We start from the raw sequence: 26,818 nt of genomic DNA, 5'->3' as shown, positions 1-26,818 counted from the left end.
GGCTCGCTAGGGTCTCAAGAATTTCCAGGCTCGTAAGAGTCCCAGGTTTAGAGAGCCCTGTGTGTTGTGCAAAGCGGCCATCCTCCTTCGACCGTTCTTCAGACTCTAAAAGCAAGACTGCAGGGCAATTACACAGAATGCAACAGGTCATTTGACACAAAGAACCCTAACCCTACCGCACAATGGAAGGGTCTCAACCTGAAACGTCCCGCTGAGTTACTCCAGCATTTTGTGTCTACCTTCGATTTAAACCAGCATCTGCAGTTCCTTCCTACCCACTGGGTCTAATGACAAGTCCCAACCTGAAACATCACCTATCCATGTTCTCCACAGATGCTGCCTGACCCGCTGAGTTACTCCAGCACTCTGTGAAACGTCACCTATCCATGTTCTCCACAGATGCTGCCTGACCCGCTGAGTTACTCCAGCATTTTGTGTCCCACTGGATTAAAACATTGACTATGAGGCATTTGGTGGTTTAAGTAAAAGTTCCAGATGCACCAATTTTGGAGGCTACAGAAAGGAATCAGAGACAGAGAGCCATAGAGCACAGAAACAGGCCCTTCGGCCCACTATGTCCATATTGGACATCTAGTGTCCTTACTACTCTCATTGACCAACACTTCACCTGTTGCCTTTTGTGCCCATATGCTCGCAAATAGTGAATGGGACCGACTGAGTTGCTCTGTAAGGGGTTAGTATTACGTCAATGGGCTGAGTGGCCTCCTTCAGTGCTGTGACAAGCGGATGATCAATGAGAATGGATGGCAAGGGGTGGAGAGGGGAGGGATGGGGGGATTTTGGTGCCGTGGCCTGACCTGCACGGTGTAGGCTCCGATCGTTGAGGCTCGGCGGAACCGTCGCCCGTGTTGCTGGGCAGCCACAAACAGGTTGGACAGCCGCTGCTCCATGAGGCTGGCGAAGCGCTGGTACCTCTCGCCCAGCGACGTGTTGTCAACGCCCTGGATAACTGCTTGGCAGAGGAGGCACAAGGCATTAGGATGACAATGCACAACCTTAGAGGCAGAGTCATGCAGCATAGAAACAGGCCCCTGGGCTCAACTTGCCCACGCCGACCAATATGCCCATCTATACTAGTCCCACCTGCCCGCGCTTGGCCCATGACCCTCTAATCCTTACCTATCCATGTTCCTGTCGTTTAGTTTAGAGATACAGCAAGGAAGCAGCGGACCCCACGTTGAACAGCGATCCCCGCACATTGAAACCGCCCAACACACACTAGGGCCATTTTACAATTTGGCCAAACTTGTACGTTTTTGGAGCGTGAGAGAAAACCGGAACTCCCGGGGAAAACCATGCAGGTCACGGGGAGAACGTACAAACTCCATACTGACAACGCTCGTAGCCAGGAGACCCGAGTCTCTGGTGCTGTAAGGCAGCAACTCTACCACTGCGCCACCGTACCACCCACAAATGTGCAAATGCCTCTTAAACGTTACGATAGTACCTGCCCCACCACCTCCCCCGGCAGCTCGTTCCACACACCACCACCTATGGTGTAAAAAGGTCGACCTTACGATCAACCACTGCTGCGCATCTTTCCCCATGCCTATGTCGGGCACGAGCTGACAGATTTCCAGACCGACCCTGTTGTCCGCGTTTCTTCACCGGATGGGAAGCGCGGTACAAAACTAGGAGCAGGAGGAGGCTATTCAGCCCCTTGAGCCTGCTCCACCATTTGGCACAATCAAGGCTGATCTAGCTTTATACCATTCTCCTGCCTTACCTGCAAAACCCTGAATCTTCTGATCTACCAACCAGCCTTAAACAGGCTCAATGACTGCTCGAGAATCTGAAAGACACGATCAGCTAAAGACATAGTCCTGCGGCACAGAAGATACAATCAGCCATAGTCATAGAGTCCCTCAACCTAACTTGTTCATGCTGAGCAAGATGTTCCACCCAAGCCCACATTTGGCCCATAGCCCTTTCCTATCCATGTAATCGTCAAATGTCATTTAAATGTCATTATATAACCTGCCTCAATTACCTCCTTTGGCAGCTCGTTCCATGTCCCATCCATGTGAAAAAGCTGCCACTCAGGTTCCTATTAAATCTTTCCCCTCTCACCTTAAACCGATGACCTCTAGTTCTTGATTCTCCTGCCCTGCATTCATCCTACCTATCCCCTCATAGATGACACACCTCGATAAGATCAGCCTCAGCCTCCTGCTCTCCAAGGAATAAAGTCCTCGTCTGCCAAACCTCTCCCTGTAGCTCAGCTCCTCGAGTCCTGGCAACATCCTCATAAATTTTCTCCGCACCCTTTCCAGCTTAAAGGCGGGGTTATCAAAACAGATCACAAGAAGGAACTACATTTCTCCTTATTTCAGTCCTAAACATTCACCTCTTAATCTGAAACGTGTGCTCTAATTCTAGACCATTCCGGAGCCTGAGGAAGCAGTCGCTCTAAACACCCCATCAGAATCTATACGATCTATACAGAATCTATACAGTCGCTCTAAACACCCCATCAGAATCTATACGATCTTTCAAACTCCATTGAGTCTAAGAGCTGCTTCCTTAACCTTTTCCAACATGGTTAACAATTACACAACGTTCATCAAAGCCTTCCCTCATTCTTCAAAACTATAAGGAGTACAATCTTTCCTCGTATGAAAATCTTGACATCTCTGGAACATGAATCTTTGCTGCACTCTCTCTTTTCAAAGCAGAGATTGACAGGTTCTTGATTAGTAAAGGTGTCAAAAGGATACGAGGAGAAGACAGGAGAATGGGGTTGAGAGGGAAAGATCGATCAGCCATGATTGAATGGCGGAGTAGACTCAATGGGCTGAATGGCCTAATTCTGCTCCTGTGGCTTCTGAACCTATGAACAGTGCCAAACATTTTCTCAGCTAAAGTGTCAAAACCCCACACAGGCCTTACAGCCTGAGCAATTACAACAGATAATGTACAACCTCGAGTCCGAAACATTGCCTATCCTTTCCCTCCACAGATGCTGCCTGACCCCCATGAGTGGTTTCGCTACATAGTGTATTACTTCACAATAGATTTACACGCAGTGCAATTTACAAACCTGTGACAACCCAATATTTCTCTGTCGCTGGTGAGGTGTCCAGATTATCGTATTCCAGAGCTGGAAGGGCAATAAATCAAACAGTAAATTTGCAGTGTAAACGATGCATCAAAACCTTCTCATAAAATATTTTTTAAAAGTACTCTGTTTTTGCCAGCAAATGGATGGAAATTGCATCAACACCAAACCTCAGCCTGGACATGAAAAATTATGCATTTGAGGCAGTGACAATAGTTGTCCATAGAATCATCAATAAGTTATGAAATTTGCCTTGGAAATCAAAAGCAGACTGCAGATGCAGGATATCGAAACAAAACGCACTGGCGTTTCATCACCAGTTGCATAACAACTAGGAGCAGATGCTGGCCATTCGGTCCATTGATCCCATTCTACCTTTCATCAAGATCATGACTCTTCTACCTCAGCACCAGTTTCCTACACTTTCCCCCAATCCCTTGATTCCACAAATCTCCAGAAATCTATCTGTGTCTTGAATGAATTCAATAGAACTTCCCAGGTCTGGGGTTGACATTTCCACAGGCTCTTCGCCCGTGAAGACATTTCCCCCATCTCAGTCCTAATTGGCCAGCCCTTTATTCTGAACTTGAATGCAGGACATTGATCCTCAAGAGCGTAGATTTTTACATGGATCATAAAATCCAGGCGTGGATTATGAAAACAACCCTGGTTGCAAGACCTAATGATACTATCCTGAGCAGAATCTCATTTCTATGGTAGCCTGGAGTCATGCAAAATGAGTTCACCTTCTTCCTGATAGTAGTATTTCACTGCTACCATCAGGAAGAATGTGCAGGAGTCTGAAAACCATGACCACCAGGTTCAAGAACAGCTTCTTCCCAACAACTGGGACTGCAGTGGTGCAGCGGTAGAGTTGCTGCATTACAGCGCTTGCAGTGCCAGAGACCCGGGTTCCATCCTGACTACGGGTGCTGCCTGTACGGAGTTTGTTCGATCCCCCCACAGATCGTGTGGGTCTTCTCCGAGATTTTCAGTTTCCTCCTACGGCCCAAAGCCGCACAGGTTTGTAGGTTAATTTGTTTGGGATAAAATTTGGTATAAGTGTACATTGTCCCTAGTGTGTGTAGGCTTGTGTTAATGTGCGGGGATCCCTGGTTGGTATGGGCTCGGTGGGCCGAAGGGCGGAAGCTAAACTAAACAGCAGGCTGTTGAACACTGCACAACACTAACCTCAACTATGAACTGCCTTGAGTTGCATTAAACACTTTGGGGTATTTTTGGTGATTATTTATTTATTTAACTTTTGCTTATTATACATTATCCATGTGTATTTTATTTACAACCCCATCACAATGCTGCAAGAAAGAATTTCATTGTTCCATTGTCGGTGCTTACGATGATTAAACTCTCTCGACTCTTTTGCCCAAACTTTTCCCCATTCCCATACTATTGAAACCAGCAAGTGTTAACACAAAGCAGGAATTTATCCCAATTGGAGTGGGAAATTCCATGGGAAAGGTGCACAATTCACGGTTTACCAAGAGGTCGAGGATGATGTCAGATTGGAGACCAGGGTAGGCGGAGTAGCAACAGTTGTGGTCGACCAGAGACTGGGAACATTTTATGATCATACAGCGAAAGACAGAAAAGATCATAAGAAAAGATAAAATTGATTTTGATATAAAACGTGTGTGTAACTTCAAAACAAACCGTAAAAGAATTGATGGATATACAAATAGGAATAAGGTAACAAAGATAGATAGGAGAATCTCCAGAGAACAAGGTTGGAGAATTAATACAGAGAACAAAGAAATGGAGTATAACTTCAATCAATGTTCTGCATCAGCCATAGAGTCACACAACCTGGTACAGGCCCTTCGGCCCAACTTCTCCATGCGGACCAACATGCCTCATCTAAACTAATCCCATCTGCCCACATTTGGCCTATATCTCTCTAAACCTTTTCTATCCATATACCTGTCCAGATGTATTTTCAATGTTATTGTTGTACCTGCCCAATTACTTCCTCTGACAGCTCATTCCATCCACCCACCACCCTCAGTGTGGAAGAAATTGCCCCTCGGTATCTTATTTAATTTTCCCTTCTCGCCTTAAACCTATGCCTTCTAGTTCTTGATTACCCTACTGTAGGAACAATAATCTGTGCGTTCAAACTATCTACTCCCCTCATGATTTTGTACACCTCAATAAGATCGCCCCATACCCTCAGTTGATGCAGAAAGTAGGGACTCCCTGTTAAAATACCAGGCTTCAGCTGTTGGTCAAATAGGGTGACATAGTGGTGCAGCGGTAGATTTGCTGCCTTACAGCACCAGAGACCAGGGTTCGATCCTCACGACAGATGCTGTTTTTGCGGAGTTTGCACGTTCTCCCTATGGCCACGTGGGCTTTCTCCGGGTGCTCCTGTTTCATCCCACATTCCAAAGACGTACAGGTTTGTCGGTTAATTGGCTTCTATAAATTGCCCCTGCTATGCAGGACATAGAATTAGTACATGGCGATCAATGGTCTGTGTGGATTCGGTGGGATGAAGGGCCTGTTTCCACGCTGTCCCTCTAAACTAAACCAAGATTTATGGATATAGCCCAGTCCATCACACAGGCCAGATCCCCCCACCATTGACTCCATCTACACTTCATGCTGCCCAGAGAAAGCGGCCAATATAATCAAGGAGCTTTTCCACCCCAGTTATTCCCTCTTCTCCTCTCCTGTCAGCAGAAGATATAAAAGCTTGAAAGCACGACCAGAGTCATGAACAACTTCTTCCCCTTTGTTACCGGACTACTGAATGATCCTTCCATGAACTGGGGTACAGTCACAATCCTCCAACCCACCTCATTGTGAACATTGGACTTTTTCTCAGGAACTATTCTGCGACAATGCTGTAAACTATATTCTGCACTACTTTCTCCTCCTCTACCTGTTATACTTGTGGATGGCCTGATTGTACTCGTAGAGTATTATCTGATTTAACTGGATAGCACGGAACAAAAGCCTTGCACTGTACCTCAGTACATGTGACAATATCTAACCAATCCCAAGACCATTGTGGGCTCCACCTTTCCTTGACCATCATTGCTGGCTTTGATGTGTCCTTATGCATACCTTTCATTCATTTGTTGTATGTACCTTTTCATATCTCTCGTTGCCCTCTCCCCTGACTCAGTCTGAAGAAGGGTCTCGACCCGAAACGTCACCTACTCCTTTTCTCCAGAGATGTTGCCTGGTTCACCGAGTTACTCCAGCTTTTTTGTGTCTATCTCCGGTGTAAACCAAGTGGAGGCCATCCTTCCTCCACCTATCACTTGCCAGGCTTGATCCAAACTCTCTTTCCCAGCTTTTTCCCCCCATACCACAATCAGTTTGAAGAAGAGTCCCTCCCCTTCTTGATTAACAAGGGTGTCAAAGGTTACGGGGAGCAGGCAGGAAAAATAGATCAGCCATGATTGAATGGAGAAACAGACTCGATGGGCCAAATGGCCTAATTGTTCTCCTATGTCTTCTGATCTTCTGACCTGGAATATCACTGTACATTTCCTCCGTAGATGCTGCCTGACCTGCTGAGTTCCTCCAGCACTTTGTGTTTTGCTCAAGGTTCCAGAATCTGCAGTTCTTTGCATCTCTAGCTCTTTGCAAGCTGCTCGTTCACAGGGTTTCTGTGCTAGTGAGCCTACCTTTCCCTGTGTTTGCAGTCAGAATGAGAATTATTGCCAACTTTCCAAGGGCAAGTAGCTGTGTAGAACAGATCCTTGCCTTCCCGGCCACCCAAAACCTCAAGCATTCATATTTAAAAAATTGATTGCAAAAGGAAGAAACATGTAGGGAAGTTCATTAGCATTTTAACTACCTTTGTCCTCACTTCCTCATTTTCGATTTGCATGCATGAACAGGGATTTAATATTCAGTTAACATAACTCAATTACTGCTTTAAATTCATTCCATCAAAAATAGTCAACAGGGCTTGAAAAGTGACAACACTGAGACCTTCTGCTACCCAAAACATAAAATAATTCTTTCATGAATGATTAACTTTATATTGTATAACTCATTTCACCAGCAGATTTAAATTATCATTATATATATCTCATTAGGGTCCATGCTTTCAGTCTTTGTTTCATGCCACAGTAACACTCTGGGGACTTTGCAAACACTAAAGACTGCAGATGCTGGAATCCCGAGCAAAACACATGCTGAATCTTATGTGTAGGAAGGAACTGCAGATGCTGAATTTCTTTACCGAAGTGCTGGAGTAACTCAGTTGGTCAGGCAGCATCTCTGGAGGAAAGGAATAGGTGATGTTCTGGGTCTGAAGAAGGGTTCAGATATGAACCGACACGGTGCCCATCTCGGGCGACTCTGTGTGTGCCAGCCACAGAAGTGCATCCGTAATCACACATTTCAATCACTCCACTCTATTAAAACTCCATGCACGTTATTCATAAGATCACAAGTGACAGGAGCAGAATTGGGCCATTTGGCCCATCAAGTCTACTCTGCCATTCAATCATATCTCTCCCTCCTAACCCCATTCTCTCCCTCCTAACTCCTATTCCCTTTATCATGTATCTGTACAGTGGAGATGGCACAATTGAGATCATGTCGTGTCTTTCCACTGACTGGTTAGCACGTAACAAAAGCTTTTCACTATATCTCAGTACACGTGACAATAAACTAAACTAAACTAACTCCAGAGATGCTGCCTGACCCACTGAGTTACACCAGGATTTTACGTCTATACTGTATTACTGATCATGGAAGCTTCCTATGTACTGATTGACTGCTGTTTCCATCATTATAACTACAAACAGTTTTTAGAATAGTTTATTTGCTGGTGCCTGTACATTATTTGGGACACTGTGCAAAATGTCTCAGGAATTGCAAGATGGTTTTTTTCTCTGGAAATAAATGTGGAAAAATCAGATGGGTGTCTACATTTCCAAAACTTTAAGAAACCTTGAATATATTACTTAATCAAGAATGTCTGTTCAGATTCCTTGAGAGTAGCTGAGGCTCACCGGCAGTCTCTGTCTTTTTTTTGTTTTTGTCTTTGTTATCGTTTAAATGTTTTTTTTGATTTATTTTTAACTCTGTATATGTGGGGAGTGGGGGGGGGGGGGGTGGTGGGAAACCTTTATTTCTAATCTCCTCCTCAACGGAGATGCGACCTTTACCGTGTTGTGTCTCCGTTCGTGCTATGGCCTAACACCGTGGAGTCGGCGGCCTCCAGCTGGGATCGACCTTGAAGATTCCGGTCGCAGGGCCTGGACTTACCATCTCGGAGGCTTCGGCCGTGGGCCCTGCAGACCGCAACATCGGGAGTTCGCAGGTCCCTGGCTGGCGACCGGCTTTCGGGAGCTCCAGCCGTAGCAGCTTCGACCACCCCGAAGCGCGAGGTTTGATTGACCCGCTCGCAGGCCCTTCATCGCCCTGCGTGACCTGGCCGCGGCACTTTCCATCGCCCGGTGAGGGCTCAGGACCTTCATCGGCCTGCTCGGCTCGGCCCTGGGACTTTCCATCGCCCGGTGGGGGCTTCAAAAGTCGGGAGCCTCGATCACCTCGTGGCACCACGGGAGAAGAATGAGGAGGAGATAAGACTTTTCTTTGCCTTCCATCACAGTGAGGGTGTGCCTGGAGCAATCACTGTGATGGCTGTTTGTGTTAAAAATTGTAATTGTGTGTCTTGTGTTCTTTATTGTCTACTGCTGGACCCTGACGTGAGAGGACGCTGGCGCTATTTGTTTGCCGCTTCTCCGTCAGGATAGTTTGTCTGTTTGTTTTTATGTCTTGACTGTTTTTGTAAAGCGTCTTTGAGCATTTGGAAAAGCGCTATAAAAAATAAATGTTTATTATTATTATTATTATACACATCTCCTGTGAAACAATGTCTTAGTGATCTATTGGTATTGGCTTATTATTGGCACATGGAGTCAGAGTGATACAGTGTGGAAACAGGCCTTTCGGCTCAACTCGTCCACACCGACCAACATGTCCCATCCACACTAGTCCCACTTGCTTGTGTTTGGCCCATATCCCTCTAAACCCATCCTATCCATGTACCTGCCTAATTGCTTTTTAAATGCTGCAATAGTCACTGCCTGTGCCGAGATATAGTGAAACACTTTGTTTGACCCGCTATCCAGTCAAACCATACCATGTGTGAGTCAAACCATACCATGTGTAAGTCATACGCTAGCTACAGAGGGTAGCGCAGAGAGAAAAATACTACAGATCAGAACGTAGTGTTACAGTTTAGAGATACAGTTTAGAGATACAGCGCGGAAACAGGCCCTTCGGCCCACCGGGTCAGCGCCGACCAGCGATCCCCGCACATTAACACTACCCTACGCACACAAGGGACAATTTTTACATTTATACCAAGCCAATTTACCTACAAACCTGTATGTCTTTAGAGTGTGGGAGGAAACTGAAGATCTCGGAGAAAACCCACGCAGGTCACGGGGACAATAGACAATAGACAATAGACAATAGGTGCAGGAGTAGGCCATTCAGCCCTTCGAGCCAGCACCGCCATTCAATGCGATCATGGCTGATCACTATCAATCAGTACCCCGTTCCTGCCTTCTCCCCATACCCCCTCACTCCGCTATCCTTAAGAGCTCTATCCAGCTCTCTCTTGAAAGCATCCAACGAACTGGCCTCCACTGCCTTCTGAGGCAGAGAATTCCACACCTTCACCACCCTCTGACTGAAAAAGTTCTTCCTCATCTCCGTTCTAAATGGCCTACCCCTTATTCTCAAACTGTGGCCCCTTGTTCTGGACTCCCCCAACATTGGGAACATGTTATCTGCCTCTAATGTGTCCAATCCCCTAATTATCTTATATGTTTCAATAAGATCCCCCCTCATCCTTCTAAATTCCAGTGTATACAAGCCCAATCGCTCCAGCCTTTCAACATACGACAGTCCCGCCATTCCGGGAATTAATCTAGTGAACCTACGCTGCACGCCCTCCATAGCAAGAATATCCTTCCTCAAATTTGGAGACCAAAACTGCACACAGTACTCCAGGTGCGGTCTCACCAGGGCCCGGTACATCTGTAGAAGGACCTCTTTGCTCCTATACTCAACTCCTCTTGTTACGAAGGCCAACATTCCATTGGCTTTCTTCACTGCCTGCTGAACCTGCATGCTTCCTTTCATTGACTGATGCACTAGGACACCCAGATCTCGTTGAACTCCCCCTCCTCCTAACTTGACACCATTCAGATAATAATCTGCCTTTCTATTCTTACTTCCAAAGTGAATAACCTCACACTTATCTACATTAAACTGCATCTGCCATGTATCCGCCCACTCACACAACCTGTCCAGGTCACCCTGCAGCCTTATTGCATCTTCCTCACAATTCACACTACCCCCCAACTTAGTATCATCTGCAAATTTGCTAATGGTACTTTTAATCCCTTCGTCTAACTCCGTACAGACAGCAACCGTAGTCAGGATCGAACCCGGGTCTCTGATGCTGAAAGCTCTAAGGCAGCAACTCTACTGCTGCGCCACCGTGCAGTGTTATAGTGTAACAGTTACGGAGTAAAATCCAAGGATCACAATGAAGTAGATGGGAAGATCTGGACTATGGGAGGATGGTTCAGTAGTCTGACAACAGTGGGAAAGATGCTGATCTCTGGATAAGCTGATCTGGACTCTGATGGTCCATGATTTTTGGTATCGTATCAAGATGGGAAAAAGGAGAAGAGGGAATGACCAGGGTGAAAAAATTCCAAGATTATGTTGGCTGCCTTCCCAAGGTGGAGTGGTGTAGCCAGAGTCGATGGTGGGGAGGATGGGTCCGTGTGATGGACTGGGCTACATCCACATTGGGCAGAGCTGTTGCCAAACCAAGCTGTGATGCATCCTGATAAGATACTTTGTACGAATGCCTCTGTAAACTGCAGGCTTGCACATCCAAAACTTTCAAGCTGCCAACACCACCAGGTACTATTAGTTTCAATTAGTTCTTAATACATTGTCAGTTACATTCAGGGGAATATAATAATGAGCTTGGAAATTTGTATTTTCTCCCAGTGCATTTGCTGCTGTAATGAAGCGTTTTCTTCACTGTGAAGGTGCAGACAAACAAGCTTGAGAACGTTAGACACAAAAAGGTGGAGTAACTCAGCGGGACAGGCAGCATCTTTGCAGAGAAGGAATGGGTGACGTTTCGGGTCGAGACGACATCCATTCCTTCTCTTCAGAGATGCTGCCTGTCCCGCTGAGTTACTCCAGCATTTTGTGTCCATCTTCACTTTAAACCAGCATCTGCAGTTCCTTCCCACACAACTTGAAAACATTGACCTTCAGGTTGAATAACAGCTTCTTCTCAGCAACCATTATGTTCTTAAACTCACTGCACATCCCTAACCACAACCCTACCTCCTCCTGCACCTATTGTCTATTGTCTACCTCAGCAACGATCTGCCATGGATTTTGATTTTGGTTGCACTAAGTACTTCAGTTTTGCATTATTTGGTCTGTTTACCATGTTTAGTTTAGTTTAGTTTAGTTTTGAGGTATATAGTGCAGAAACAAGCCCTTCAGCCCCGAGTCCACACTGTGCAGCGATCCCAGCACATTAACACTACCCTCACACACTAGGGACAATTGTACTTTTACACCAAGCCGATTAACCTACAAACCTCGACGTCTTTGGTATATGGGAGGAAACCGAAGATCTCAGAGAAAACCCACGCCGGCCACAGGGAGAACGTACAGACAAGCACTCGTAGTCAGGACCAATCCTAGGTCTCTGGCGCTGAAAGACAGTAGCTCTACCGCTACGCCACCCTGTATTATTGATTATTAATTTACCATACTATTGACTGCTGTATGCTTATTTGTCGTGCCTTTGCTTGAAAGAGTCTGCAAAGCTGCAGCAAATAAGAATTTCATTGTTGATTTGCTGGTACACACAATTAAAAAACACTCTTGACTTGACCCCTGACTTCGGCGCAGTAATAGGTCAAACAAACAAACCCGCCAGCCATCTCTGCCATACATTCAGCCATCTCTGCAATACATTCAGCCATCTCTGCCATACATTCAGCCATCTCTGCCATACATTCAGCCATCTCTGCAATACATTCAGCCATCTCTGCCATACATTCAGCCATCTCTGCAATACATTCAGCCATCTCTGCCATACATTCAAACCCTCAACATCTTCTGCCCATTGCCCTCCAGTCTCAACTTGCTGGACCTACCTTCAGAAATGTTGTGCAAAAGCACACCAGGTTCCTTTGAACATTAACACTGCACATCACGCTGCCTCAGGAAAGCAGCCAACAAAACCAATGGCCAATCATACCCTGGGTGAGTTCCCTCCTCTCCTCTCCCATCAGGCAGAAGGTGCAGATGCTTGAAAGCACTGATCACCAGATTCAGGAACAGCTTCCTCCCCGCTGTTATCAGACTACTGAATGGTTCCCCCATAAACCAGGCCATAGTATCCATCTTCCAACCTACCTTATTTCACCCCTTGCACTCAAAAAAACAATTGCACTTTCTCTATAACTGTAAATAACTACTATATATCTCTGAGCAGACTTTACTGGCTTCATTTGCACTAAACACTATTCCCTTATCATGTATCTGTGGATGGCTCGATTGTAATCCTGTCTTTCCACTGACCGGTTAGCACACAACAAAAGCTTTTCACTGTATCTCGGTATCTGTGACAATAAACTAAACACTGTATTCTGCAAAGTGGTATTTTTCACTTTGTATTACCTGTTGTACTGAAGATTGGCTCGATCGTACTCGTACATCTCCCCATCCCAATCTTTGCGCATTCACAACCCTTTCCACTCGTCACTTTAATTTCATGTTTGATGGATCTTGTGTTTTATGACGGTTGGCTGATTAATTTCCCTCCGGAGATAAATAAAGTTCTATCATATCGTATTGAAACGTAACGTACACATTGTGGTTTAACTGCATGATACACAAACAAAGCTTCTCACCTGGTAAACATGACGCTAATAAGCCAATACCTATCTATACCAGACCAAGCTTGCACCATTTAACAAACACCATGCTGTTTTATTTTGTGCACTGACATGGATGACCCACATGTTTCCACATTATGCTCCCTCATGCCCACTCACTCAGCTTGTCCGTATCCTCTTGAAGGCCCTTTGTATCCCATGAACGACCCACCATTGTGATACCTTGCACCCTCCAGCCAAATCGTTGGTAGAGATGCTTGGTCCACCTCAGATTGCAGGTTCAAACACCAAATGAAACGGCAGATGGGAGAAGTTACTTACGTTCAGCCAGCGTCAGGGGCGGGTAGGCGAGGTAGTACCCCAGCTCAGCGGGGGTCAGGTGATGCAATAGGCTGCTGGCTGTTGTACCATTGAGTAGCATGCTCCGATTCCTCACCATGTACACCATGGTGACAGCTGTGGATCTGTCCAGCACCGACGTGTTCAATATCTACAGGAGAACAAGTTGCACAGGAATTCACCTCCTTCAGACTGCAGCTAATTGTGCTGTAACAAGTGTTTTCATAATTTCGGAATAGGGCAGCACGGTAGAGTTGCTGCCCAACAGCACCAGAAACCCGGGGTTCCATCCTGACTACAGGTGCTGCCTGTACGGAGTTTATACATTCTCCCCGTGACCTGGGTGGGTTTCCCCCCAGATTTTTGATTTCCTCCCCCATTCTGAAGACGTTACGGGTTTGCAAGTTAATTGGCTTGGTATAAATGTAAATTGTCCCTGGTGTGGGGAGGAAGGTGTTAATGTGCGGGGATCGCTGGTCGGCGCGGACACAGTGGGCCGAAGGGCATGTTTCCGCGCTGCATCTCTAAACTAAACTCTAAAAGATTGAGTAAACGCACAAAGTAGGGGGATCGAGAACCAGACGACAAAGGCTTAAGATGAGGGGGAAAGATTTAATGGGAACCTGAGGGGTAATATTTTACACAAAGGGTAGTGGGTGTATGGAACAAGATGCCAGAGGAGGGAGTTGAGGCAGGTACTATCGCAGTGTTTAAGAAACAATTAGATAGGTACGTGGATAGGGTAGGATTAGAGGGATATGGGGCAAAAGTAGGCAGGTGGGTCTTGTGTAGAGGCGGCATATTGGTCAGCATGGGCAAGTTGGGCCGAAGGGCCTGTTTCCAAGCTCTATGACTCTATTTGGATTGTATACAATGCAATTGATTAATTAGGGAACACTTTTGCATTATGCACCTTGAATTTGTTATAACACATTACCGTCGGCAACAAGATAACCACTTAAATATTACTTTGGAAATTAACAAGCATTAAAAAAAAGTTGGCTCAGGAAAAAACAGTCTGGGGAAAAAACAACTGCCACCATCTAACCACCCGCACCCCAACCCCAAACTCCGTTGCCAATGCTACCACCACGCCACCAGGCCACCCCTTCTGTACCTTCCTGCTCCCATGCTGAGCCCCTTTAAATAACACCACACAGTACATCCCCCAAATGATACAAAGCCTTTAAACAATGTGTACCCACAAAAACTGCATAAGTTTGTGAAAGAACCTGGAATTTTACAGACGTCTGAATCCATGGGCAGACAAGTCAAAATATTTATGCAGACTTTAATATATTTTAAGGAGTAAATTTAGCAATAAGCAGGTGTAAAACCTTGTGTTGTTAATTCATTTTCCCGTAGGATGTGCTGGTCACTGCTGAGACCAGCATTTTTCCACATGCAGTTCGTGTTGGATATTGAATGTGGAGATCTCATGAGAGAATAAAAAATAAGCATGCACCCTCCGCCCAATATTACTTGCAACGTTGTGCACTTACCATCTGCATGTCAAGTCTTTCATACCTAACCTTGGCAAAATGTCTGTGGATGTACCTGAGGCAATGTTACATTTTTAGAAGTCGGCTCACTCCATAACTCTGTTGTCCGACATAATGCAAACATGTAGAAACACACACCGCATATGCACATACACATACACACACACACCGTGCACACACACACATTCACAAACACACACACAAACACCGTGCGCACACTCACAGACACAAACGCACACTGTGGGAGAGTCTAGGACCTGAGGTCACAGCCTCAGAATTGAAGGACGTTCCTTTAGGAAGGAGATGAGGAGGAATTTCTTTAGACGGTGGTGAATCTCAGAAATCTCACACTCTCACACACAACCTCTCTCTCTCATACTTTCACTGAGACTCACACATTCATTCTCACACACACACACACACACACCCTCTCTCTCACACTCACACAGACTCACACACACACTCAGACTTTCACTCAGATTATCTCACACACACATTCTCTCGCACTCTCTCCCACACCCTCTCTCTTTCTCACACACTCAAACTCTCCCTCACACAAACACACTCAGACTCTCTCACACTCACATTCTCCCTCACTCTGACACACTCACAGACTCTCACACACACGCTCACAGATTCTCACACTCACATTCTCTCACACACACACACACCCTCTCTCCTGCCAACACACTTTCCCAGCTTTCTCTCACATGTAACCAAACACACAACACATACTGAATGGTACATTATATATGCAAATAGCTAGATGGGCATCACTCATTTACAGGAAGAGATTTGTTCAGAATATTGTAAAACCTGCGCAGTGAAGATAAAATGCGGTTGTTGAACACGAAGGTTCTAAGGGAAGTAAAGGTCCTCAGGCACTGCGTCAAACCTGAACTAATGGACCTGAAACACAAGTGGGATCTCATTAAAAACCTTTAGGTCTCGGCAATGAATTGCTCGTCTCTCCGGAACTCACAGATCACCCTCATCCAAGGACCGGCTCACAACCCTTTAAGAAAAAGCAAAATAGCTAACTGCAAATCAGTTTAGTTTAGTTTGGAGATAGTGTGAAACAGGCCCCTTGAGTCCGTACCAACCAACGATCTCCGTACCCCAGCCCAATCCTACACACAATTTACAATTTTTACCAAAGCTAATTAACCTAAAAACCTGTACATCTTTGGAATGTGGATGGTAACCATAGCACCCAGAGAAAACCCACACATTCACAGGGAAAACGGACAAACTCCGCACAGACAGCACCCATAGTCAGGATCGGACCCAGATCTCTGGCGCTGTAAGGCAGCAACTCTATGCTGTGGGGTACAGTGAAAAGCTTATGTTGTGTGCTAACCAGTCAGCGGAAAGACAATGCCAGCACAATCAAGCCATCCACAATGTACAAATACATGGTAAAGGGAATAACTTGAATAACATTCAGCACAAAATAAAGTCTAGTAAAGCCTGATCAAAGATAGTCCGTGGGTCTTCAATGAGGTAGGTAGTAGTTCAGGACTGCTCTCCAGTTGTTAGCAAGGATAGTTCGGTTGCCTGATAACAGCAGTGAAAAGGCAAACATGGAGCATTTATGAAGAGGGCCTTGGGTGGATGAATTAGGACAAGGCATCAAGAGGACAACCAGGAACCATGGGCAGCACATTGGTAGAGTTGCTGCCTTGCAGCGCTTTCAGTGCCAGGGACTCGGGTTTGATTCTGGCTACGGTGCTTGTCTGTACAAAGTTTGTACGTTCTCCCTGTGACCGCGTGGGTTTTCTCCAAGAACTTCGGTTTCCTCCCACACTCCAAAGACGTGCAGGTTAATTGGCTTGGCATAAAATGTTTTTTAAATTGTCCCTATTGTGCGATAGTGTTAATGTGCGAGGATCGCTGGTTGTTGCGGACTCGGTGGGCCGAAGTGCCTGTTTCCATGCTCTACCTCTAAACTAAACTGAATGAAAGATCAGGCCCAGTTTGGGAATTAGGGCATTGGCAGCCTTGGAATTAAAAGGGATGTTTGTAAACTATGGTCATGCTTTGAGGTTGCAAAGCATTAAATTAATAACAAGCAAATTACAGTTTGACAAAGGAGATGAATTGGCGGAGAATTGATTAGATATCTGAAAGAAGGCCAATCTGAGGTCTATTGCCATGGTGAACTCAATTGCTCACAAGTTTAAATTGATCTGAGAAAGGGCGACTTCAGAGCACTGCAGGACCTGCAATAAATCCACTGGACTAATCACGGGAATCTGAGTCAGAATGTCAAACTTGACATTTGCTTCGGGTTTGTATTGAAGCCAAGCAGTAACCAAGACCCATTAATATTAGTGGCTGACATTATAAACTGGAAGAGCTCTGCGTTCCACAGGATGTGTTGTCCAAATGGAGCATTGCGTCTACCTCAGTCCAATGATGCACTGGTTACCCTGGCAACAGCAGCAATATACAGGCCAAATCTCAGACTTGAGGAGCGTGACATCATAGATTACAACGTTTCAAGAGGTGGCGCAGCGGTAGAGTTGCTGCCTTGTGGCGCCAGAGACCCGGGTTCAATCCTGACAATGGGTGCTGTCTGTACGGAGTTTGCACCTTCTCTCTGTGACTGCATGGATTTTCTCCCAGTGCTCGGGCTTCCTCCCACACTCCAAAGACGTGCCGGTTTGTAGGTTAATTGGCTTCAGTAAAAATTGTAAATTGTCCGTATTGTGTGGGATAGTGCTGGTGTACGGGGTGATCGCTTTGGTATGTGAATGGATCAATAAGCTGCTAGATTCCAATGGATCAATAAGCTGCTAGATTCCAATGTATGTCAGGAACAAGCTTCAATCATGCAAACCATGTCATCCAATTATGTTCCAAAATGAATCACAGATTTCCCTCCAGTCTTCATCTCGTTATATACAAGCATATATCACTTCCAACAGCAAGGACTTTGATTGATGGAGCTCCTAGCCAAGCAGCTGGGAGATGCTACTCAGAAGATGAAATAATCCAACGGGACATTGAGATTGGGAAAAATGCAGCAAATGCAGCGGGAAGAAAAAGGCAAAGCATCCACAAGCTTGTCAATCTGTCTGAAGAAAGGTCCCGACCCGAAACGTCACCTATTCATTGTCCAAAGAAAGATCCCGACCCGAAACGTCACCTATCCATTGTCTAAAGAGGCATAACCCGAAATGTACCTATCCATTTTCTCCAGGGTAGGGTATTGACATGGATAGAGAACTGGTTGGCAGACAGGAAGCAAATAGGAATTAACAGGTCCTTTTCAGAATGGCAGGCAGTGATTAGTGGGCTGCCGCAAGGCTCGGTGCTGGGACCCCAGTTATTTACAATATATATTAGACGAGGGAATTAAATGTGACATCTCCAAGATTTAGACAACGGAATTAAATGTGATATCTCCAAGTTTGCGGATGATACAAAGCTGGGTGGCAGTGTGAGATGCGATGAGGATGCTATGAGGCTGCAGGGTGACTTGGATAGGTTGGGCGAGTGGGCAAATGCATGGCAGATGCAGTATAATGTGGATAAATGTGAGGTTATCCACTTTGGTAGCAAGAACAGGAAGGCAGATTATTATCTGAATGGTGTCAGATTAGGAAAAGAGGAGGTGCAACGAGACTGGGTGTGCTTGTACATCAGTCACTGAAAGTAAGTGTGCAGGTACAGCAGACAGTGAAGAAAGCTAATGGCATGTTGGCCTTCAATGCGAGAGGATTTGAGTTTAGGAGCAAGGAGGTCCTACTGCAGTTGTACAGGGACCTGGTGAGACCGCACCTGGAGTATTGTGTGCAGTTTTGGTCTCCTAATTTGAGGAAGGACATTATTGCTATTGAGGGAGTGCAGCGTAGGTTCACCAGGTTAATTCCAGGGATGGCAGGACTGATATATGATGAAAGAATGGGTCGCCTGGGCATGTGTTCACTGGAATTTAGAAGGATGAGAGGGGATCTTATAGAGACATATAAACTTCTTAAAGGAGTGGACAGGCTAGATGCAGGAAAAATGTTCCCGATGTTGGGGAAGTCCAGAACCAGGGGTCACAGTTTAGGAATAAGGGGTCGGCCATTTAGGACTGAGACGAGGAAAAACTTCACCCAGAGAGTTGTGAATCTGTGAAATTCTCTGCACAGAAGGCAGTGGAGGCCAATTCACTGGATGTTTTCAAGAGAGAGTTAGATAGAGCTCTTAGGGCTAATGGAATCAAAGGATATGGGGAAAAAGCAGGAATGGCTTTAGATGATTTTAGATGATCAGCCCTGATCATATTGAATGGCGGTGCTGGCTCGAAGGGCCGAACGGCCTACTCCTGCATCTATTTTTCTATGTTCTATGTTTTCTATGACACATTAAGTTACTCCAACATTTTCTTCCCGCTGCATTTGCACAAGGGTACGACGCAAGCACACACACACAAACACACGCACGCATCCACAAGCACACACACACAAACACACACACGCATCCACAAGCACACACACGCATCCACAAGCACACACACGCATCCACAAGCACACACACGCATCCACAAGCACATACAAACGCATACACAAGCACACACAAACACATCCACACACACACACACAAACACACATCCACAAGCACACACAAACACACACGCATCCACAAGCACACACACACACACAAACACGCACCCACAAGCACACATGTAAACACACATCCATAAGCACACACGCAAACACACACACACACGCATCCACAAGCACACATCCCCACGCACACACACAAACACGCACACACACGCATCCACACGCAAACATTGAATTCCACAGATTTCACCACCCTCTGACTAAGGAAATTGCTCCTCATCTCCTTTCTAAAGGAATTTTTATTCTGAGACAATGGCCTCTGGTCCTAGACTCTCCCACTAGTGGAAACATCGTCTCCACATCCACTCTATCCCGGCCGCTCACTAATCGGAAAGTTTCAATGAGGTTCTTCTAAACTCCAGTGAGCCATCAAACGCTCATCATGGCAAACCCACGCATTCCTGGGATCATTTTTGTAAACCTCCACTGGACCCTCTCCAACGCCAGCACATCCTTCCTCAGAAATAGGGTCCAAAACTGCTCGCAATACTCCACATGCGGTCTGACCAGTGCCTTAAAGCCACGTTGCCCCTTTGAAAAGAAGGGGAAAAGCTCAACCAACAAATTCCAACCCACCCCCCTTCAATATAAAGAGTTTTACCTGAACTCTTAAGTTACTTTTAGCAGTGGTGGCTCGTGACTCGGCCTCCTCGAATGCTCTCTGTAGTCTTGCCTCCATAGTCTGCACGAAGCTGCAGAATTTGATGATGTCCGTGGTACTGACAAACTGGAGCACTGGGTCAGAGACAATGAGAGGGAGAGAGAATTATCAACGATGGTCAAGAAGGCCAGCAAAGTACTCGCAAAGTGAGTTAAGGACTGCACCACTGTACTGTAATGAATGGACAATTTGACAGGCACATGGATAGGAAAGGCTTAGAGGGATATGGGGGGAAAAAAAGCCAGCATATGGGACTAGTTTAGCTGGGGCATCTTGTTCAGCATGGTCAGCATCTGAAGAAAGGTCCCGCCCCGAAACATCACCTTTTCCTTTTCTCCACAGATGCTACCTGATCCGTTGAGTTACGCCAGCATTTTGTGCCTATCTTTGGTCAGCATGGGCAAGTCGGGCCGAAGGGCCTGTTTCCATGCTGTTTGGCTCTAAGACTGTCACCTAGAAACCTTGAACAGGCCTCCTTGGATCCTGATGGGTTTCAGTATGGAAGAATCTGCAAGATTATTGGCCTGTATTCATCAGAGGGAGGCACAGTGGCGCAGCGGTAGTGTTGCTGTCTTACAACATTCACAGCGCCAGGGACCCGGGTTCAATCCTGGCTACGGGTGCTGTCTGTATGGAGTTTGTACGTTCTCCCCGTGACTGTATGTGTTTTCTCAGAGATGTACAGGTTCACACTCCAAAGAGGTACAGGTTTGTAGGTTAATTGGCTTGAAATATATGTAAAGCAATTGTCCCATGTGTTAATATGCAGAGACTGCTGGTTGGTGTGGACTTGGTGGCCAAAGGGCCTGTTTCCGCACTGTCTCAAGGTGGAAATGTCAAAGGCTAAAGGGTGGAAACTAGGAACTGCAGATGCTGGTTTGCCAGGGAAAGACACAGAGTGCGGGAGTAACTCAGCGGGTCAGGCAGCATCCCTGGAGAACATGGATAGGTGACATTTCACAGAGTGCTGGAGTAACTCAGCGGGTCAGGCAGCATCTGTGGAGAACATAGATAGGTGGCGTTTCGGGTCGGGACCCATCTTCAGTGATTGTGGGGAAGGGAGGGGGGGATGTACTGGAAGCAAGAAAAAATCAGGACAAATCGAGGCTGGCACCAGATGGCGTCAGGCAGGGAGGTTCCCTGATAGACACAAAATGCTGGAGTAACTCAGCGGGTCAGGCAGCATCTGTGGAGAACATGGATAGGTGATGTTTTGGGTCAGGTCCTTCTTTTTCTCCCTCTTCCTTTGACTGTTATATTGTGATTTGCAAGTATGACATTGTGCTTTTTAATCAGGAGCATGCATCAAAATATCCTTTTTAAGTGATACAGGTAAAGTATAGTGATACAGCTACTTCAGAAGGCCAGCCTAATCTTTCCGACTCAAAACTTCACCTATCCATGTTCTCCAGGGATATTGTCTGACCCGCTGAGTTACTCCAGCATTTTATGTCCTTCCTTCAAGGACGAGAGAGCACAGCTTTAAGGTCAGAAGGACAAATTTGCTCTCCTGAATTAACCCAATTTTGAAATGAGTGGCAGCATTATTTTTGGAGTAGCATTAATCTATTTCTAGGTTATCACTTTTTCTCTCTGCTTCTCCTGGTAAATGTTCCAAGGCTTTCCTCTTCTATTTCAGTCTTTCAGCATCTGCTGGATTTTTCATTTTAGTTTAGCTTAGATTAGATAGAGCAGAAGCAGGCCCTTTGGCCCACTGAGTCCGCACCGACCAGCGATCCCCACACATTAACACAACCCTACACATACTAGGGACAATTTCTTTACATTTATAAGCACACCAAGGAAACCGGAGATCTCGGAGAAAACCCACGCAGGTCACGGTGAGAACGTACAAACTCATACAGACAGCACCCGTAGTCAGGATCGAACCCGGATCTCTGGCGCTGTAAGGCAGCAACTCTACCTCTACGCCATCGTGTTGTTGTTGTTTTACAATGAAGGTCAGCTTGTCTCAGTGGAAGCATCTCTGAATCTATGGTGGGGTATTCAAGTCCCACTTCAGCAGGCAATGCAAGCTGGCAGCCAAGGAAGAACCAAGGAGGCCTGCCCTGTCCTTCAGCTTAAACTGTGGCCCAATTCTTCACATCAACGATCAGGTTCTTGAACTACCCTGCACTACCCTTACTCCAACCCTAGCACAGTACCAAATCACTATGGACCATGCGCTGCCAAGATTGCACTAAGTACCAGAACGCTGCCTGGATTAGAACGTCTCAACTACAGTCTATGTTCTTGGCTTGCCCTGATTTACCTAGCAGAACTGATAATTTATTGTAAATTTGCTGTTGCATTAATGTGTCTGTAAAGCTGCAGCTGGTGAGAATTCTATTGTTCTAGTCCCAGTGCAGAGGAGCATTAAACTGTGGACTCATGATTTGCCCCATAGACAATGAAACGGTTCATTCATTTCTTTTAAGTGTGAGAAATTTGCACCTCGTACACATGCAAGAACTAAATTATTCTGAAATCACTGTCTATTTGCATTTTCTTACAAATGACAAACAAATATTTTGCATTTAAAAATACAAAGTTTTGAAATATTGTATTAAAATACAATAAATGCAATATTAAAAATATATATCTTTGCAATACAGTTGTTCTGCTTTAAAAGTCATCCTTGTTTTTAAGGCCTGTCTAGAGTGGATATGAAGAGCATGTTTCCATTGGTGGCAGGTGTGGGCAAGTTGGGCCGAAGGGCCTGTTTCCACACTGTATCACGCTATGACCATGAGTGGAAGAGTCCAGGACCAGAGGTCATAGCCTCAGAATTAAAGGACGTTCCTTTAGGAAGGAGATGAGGAGGAATTTCTTTAGTCAGAGGGTGATGAATCTGAGGAATTCATTGCCACAGGAGGGTGCGGAGACCAAGTCGATGTATATTTTTATGGGAGAGATTGATAGATTATTGATTAGTATGGGTGTCAGGAGTTATGGGGAGAAGGCAGGAGAATGGGGTTAGGAGAGATAGATCAGCCACGATTGAATGGCAGAGTAGACTGGATGGGGCAAAATGGCCTCATTCTGCTCCTTTCACTTATGAAGAGAATAGTCACAGAATAAATTGGAGTGAATAACAGCTATCGTCAACTGAGTCAGAGGGGGGGAGGGGGTTATTGGGAAGCTATAATTCATGAAGAACACTGCCTTTACAACCTATTGCTAAGGTCGACAGCAAGAATGGATTTTTCCTCTTTGTCAGTCCTTAGGGATAGTGTGATTTGGTAGGTTAATTGAACTCCATAAATTTCCCTTAGAGTGTACATGAATGGTAGAATCTCGGGGGACTCGATGAGAATGTGGGGAGAATAATTATTTATATTGTGGGGTGGCACAGTGGCGCTGTGGTAGAGTTGCTGTCTTACAGCACCAAGGGCCCAGGTTCAACTCAGACTAGGGGTGTTAACTGCATGCAGATTGCACGTCCACCCTGTGACTGCGTGGGGTTTCTCAGGGTGCTCCAGTTTCCTCCCACATTCCAAAGACATGCACCTTTGTAGGTTGTGTAAAAAGGAACTGCCGATGCTGGTTTATATCAAAGATAGACACCAAGTGCTGGAGTAACTCAGCGGGTCAGGCAGCATCTCTGGAGAAAAAGGATGGGTGACATTTCGAGTAGGGACCCTTCTTCAGACTGAAATGGTCCGCGCCGGCCAGCAAGCACCCCATGCATTCGCACTATCCTACACACAAGGGACAATTTACAATTTTTACCAAAGCCAATTAACCTACAAACCACATACATCATTAGAGTGTGGGAGGAAACTGGTGCACACGGAGAAAAAGCCAGAGTCACGGGGAGAGCACATAAACTCCGTAGCGACAGCACCCTTAGTCAGCATCAAAGCCGGGTCTCTGGTGCTATAGGGCAGCTACTCTACCACTGTGCCACTGGGCAGGATGAGAGGACGAGAGGTCTCTGGGCTGTCGAGATGCTCCAGCCATCTTAAGCACAGGATCAGGTTTGACGACACTCCTACCTCTGTTTACATTTGCCTGCTAATGCCAGGGTCATGTATTCCAGAGAGAGTTGGATATTGCTCATAGGGCTAATGGAATCAGGGGATATGGGGAGAAAGCAGGAACGGGATACTGATTCTGGATGGATCAGCCATGATCATATTGAATGGCGGTGCTGGCTCAAAGAGCTGAATGGCCTACTCCTGCTCCTATTTTCTATGTTTCTTTGAATAGAGGGGAAGAGAGCAGAGAAAATACGATACCCACCTGTCCTCAATTGGAACCAGGGAGCTGGGATCGGAGCCCAGGGGGAGGCAGCGATGAGGACGGATTGAACACCCGGGACGTAACTCTGCAGGTCCCGGCGGAGGTTCTCAATGCCGTAGTCAGCAATGACTTCCGTCACCGTGGCAGGAATGTAAACCTCACTTCCACTCACCGTGTAGAACCCAACAAACACCTTGTTCCTTTTGTCGAGGCTTTCGATCTGGTAAACAAAAACATATACTTTGATCAAATATCTGGGAAAATGTAACATTCTTCCGTTGGCGAGATTTGCAATTAGTTTTGCGCCAACAATTAAACTCATCTTGCGAAGGAGCAGGGAGCAGGTTTTGAAGAAGGTTTATGAGAATGTTGCCATGCGTGGCCTGAGCTACAGGGAGGTATTGGGCAGCTGGGAATTTGAGGTACAACTTTTTCACCACAAGAGATTGGTAGATATTTGGAACAAGCTACATACAATAAAAGTAGTTATTGTTGTACTGTTCTATATACTACACTCCACACCCACGAGTGGTGAGGCTCAGGGATTTTTAAATTTGGGGTCAGAATTTGTGAACATTGAGGAGGGCCACTGACCTCGGCACGAATACCATTGTTGAAGAACGCTCGCTGCAGAGCCTTGGTCAGTCCCCAGGTCAGGTTCTGCTGAAATATCGCATCCGTTTGAATCCTCCTCGAAGACAAAGTCACCACTGAGAAAAGAAGAATACCCAGATCAACTCAAACACTCACAGAAGACAGCTCGGGAAAACTGACACGCGTTGTAGGTCAGACCCTTATTCACCCCAAATGTCACCTATCCATGTTCTCCAGGAATGCTATCCGATTTTTCGACTTTTGCCATACAGTGCATAAATAGCCCCCCCCACTAGCACTATCCTACACACTAGGGACAGTTTACGATTTGTTTCCCCCCGAAGCCAATTAACCTACAAACCTGCACATCTTTGGAGAGTGGGAGGAAACTGGAGCACCCGGAGAAAACCCACGCAGGTCACAGGGAGAACGTACAAACTCCGTACAGACAGCACCCGTAGTCAGGCTCTATCCCGAGTCTCTGTTGATGTAAGGCAGCAACTCTACCACTGCGCTGCCCAGTTGGCCTGCTGAGTTACTCCAGCATTTTGCGTCTATCTTTGAAATAAACCAACAACTGTATTTTCTTTGTTACTTCACTTAATCTTTTTCTAATGTCTATTCTCCAGCCATTCACTTCAATAGACAATAGACACTGTGATCTTTCCCCAGCCTTACTGGAGAAGGTGGAAGTTTGTGTCTATCTTCAGTGTAAACCAGCATCTGCAGTTGCTTCTTACACAGAGAAAACAATCCGGTTTTGTCCAATCTCCCCGTACAGCTAATGCAATGAGTTATATTTAGATTCAGAGTTCAAAAAATATAGACACAAAATACTGGAGTAACTCAAGGGGACAGGCTGCATTCCTGGAGAGAATAAAGTGGGTGACATTTCGGGTCGAGACCTTCTTCAGACCCAGAGTCGGGGGATATGGAAGGGGACAAAGAGCATGTGAGGTGTGACAAGGACAGATCAAAGCAGAAGATGATTAAGGAAATGTACAATGGTTCACTGTGGCTGAGGGGAAGGAGACAGAGGCTAATAAATAGTAACATTAATCAAGAGGACAGTGAAACTGTAAGAGAACTAGAGAGGGGGAGGGGTGGAGAGAGAGGGAAAGCAAGGGTTACTAATTTAGAGAAATCAATATTCATATCTCTGGGTTGTAAATATACACGAGTTAAAGTTAGTTCAGATTGTAAAATTGTTATAATATGAAGCCATGTCAAAGTGTGGTACTGTGTTGCACTTTATATCACCCAATTGGTTGGGTTTATTATTAGTTTGGGTTTATTATTGTCATGTGTATTGAGGCACAGTGAAGTGCTTTGCTTTGTGTACTATCCATACAGATCATCCCTTACAGGCGGCGGCACGGTGGCGCAACGGTAGAGTTGCTGCTTTACAGCGAATGCAGCGCCGGAGACTCAGGTTCGATCCTGACTACGGGTGCTGCACTGTAAGGAGTTTGTACGTTCTCCCCGTGACCTGCGTGGGTTTTCTCCGAGATCTTCGGTTTCCTCCCACACTCCAAAGACGTACAGGTATGTAGGTTAATTGACTGGGTAAATGTAAAAATTGTCCTTAGTGGGTGTAGGATAGTGTTAATGTGCGGGGATCGCTGGGCGGCACGGACTTGGTGGGCCGTAAAGGCCTGTTTCCACGCTGTATCTGAAATATGAAAAAAAAAATGAAAATACACAAGTGTGAAAGGGAAAATAAATAGAGTGCAGAATATGGTGATACGGCTACAAAGAAAGTGCAGATAGAAAATGTGCAACGGTGACAATGAGGTAGATGGGAAGATTGGGAAATCATTGTCACCATATGA

At 45.8% G+C, this 26,818-nt stretch overlaps 1 protein-coding gene across 1 annotated transcript in view; it reads right to left on the bottom strand.

The window, feature by feature from the left end:
- Window positions 1–26,818, bottom strand: part of LOC144602185 (UPF0606 protein KIAA1549L-like) — a 145,100-nt gene that overhangs the window by 75,234 nt on the left and 43,048 nt on the right. Inside the window, exons 5-10 of the mRNA XM_078414921.1 lie at window positions 24,987–25,102; window positions 24,393–24,612; window positions 20,088–20,221; window positions 13,348–13,516; window positions 3,062–3,121; window positions 819–970 (exon numbers count right to left, since the gene is read on the bottom strand). Coding sequence (XP_078271047.1) covers window positions 819–970; window positions 3,062–3,121; window positions 13,348–13,516; window positions 20,088–20,221; window positions 24,393–24,612; window positions 24,987–25,102 — 851 coding nt within the window. The remainder of the gene's footprint in view (window positions 1–818; window positions 971–3,061; window positions 3,122–13,347; window positions 13,517–20,087; window positions 20,222–24,392; window positions 24,613–24,986; window positions 25,103–26,818) is intronic.

This window comes from Rhinoraja longicauda, chromosome 18 (assembly GCF_053455715.1).
Source record: "Rhinoraja longicauda isolate Sanriku21f chromosome 18, sRhiLon1.1, whole genome shotgun sequence".
Classification (NCBI taxonomy): Eukaryota; Metazoa; Chordata; class Chondrichthyes; order Rajiformes; family Arhynchobatidae; genus Rhinoraja; species Rhinoraja longicauda.
Note: the sequence above shows the minus strand (reverse complement) of the source record. Positions and strands in the feature narration are given on the sequence as shown.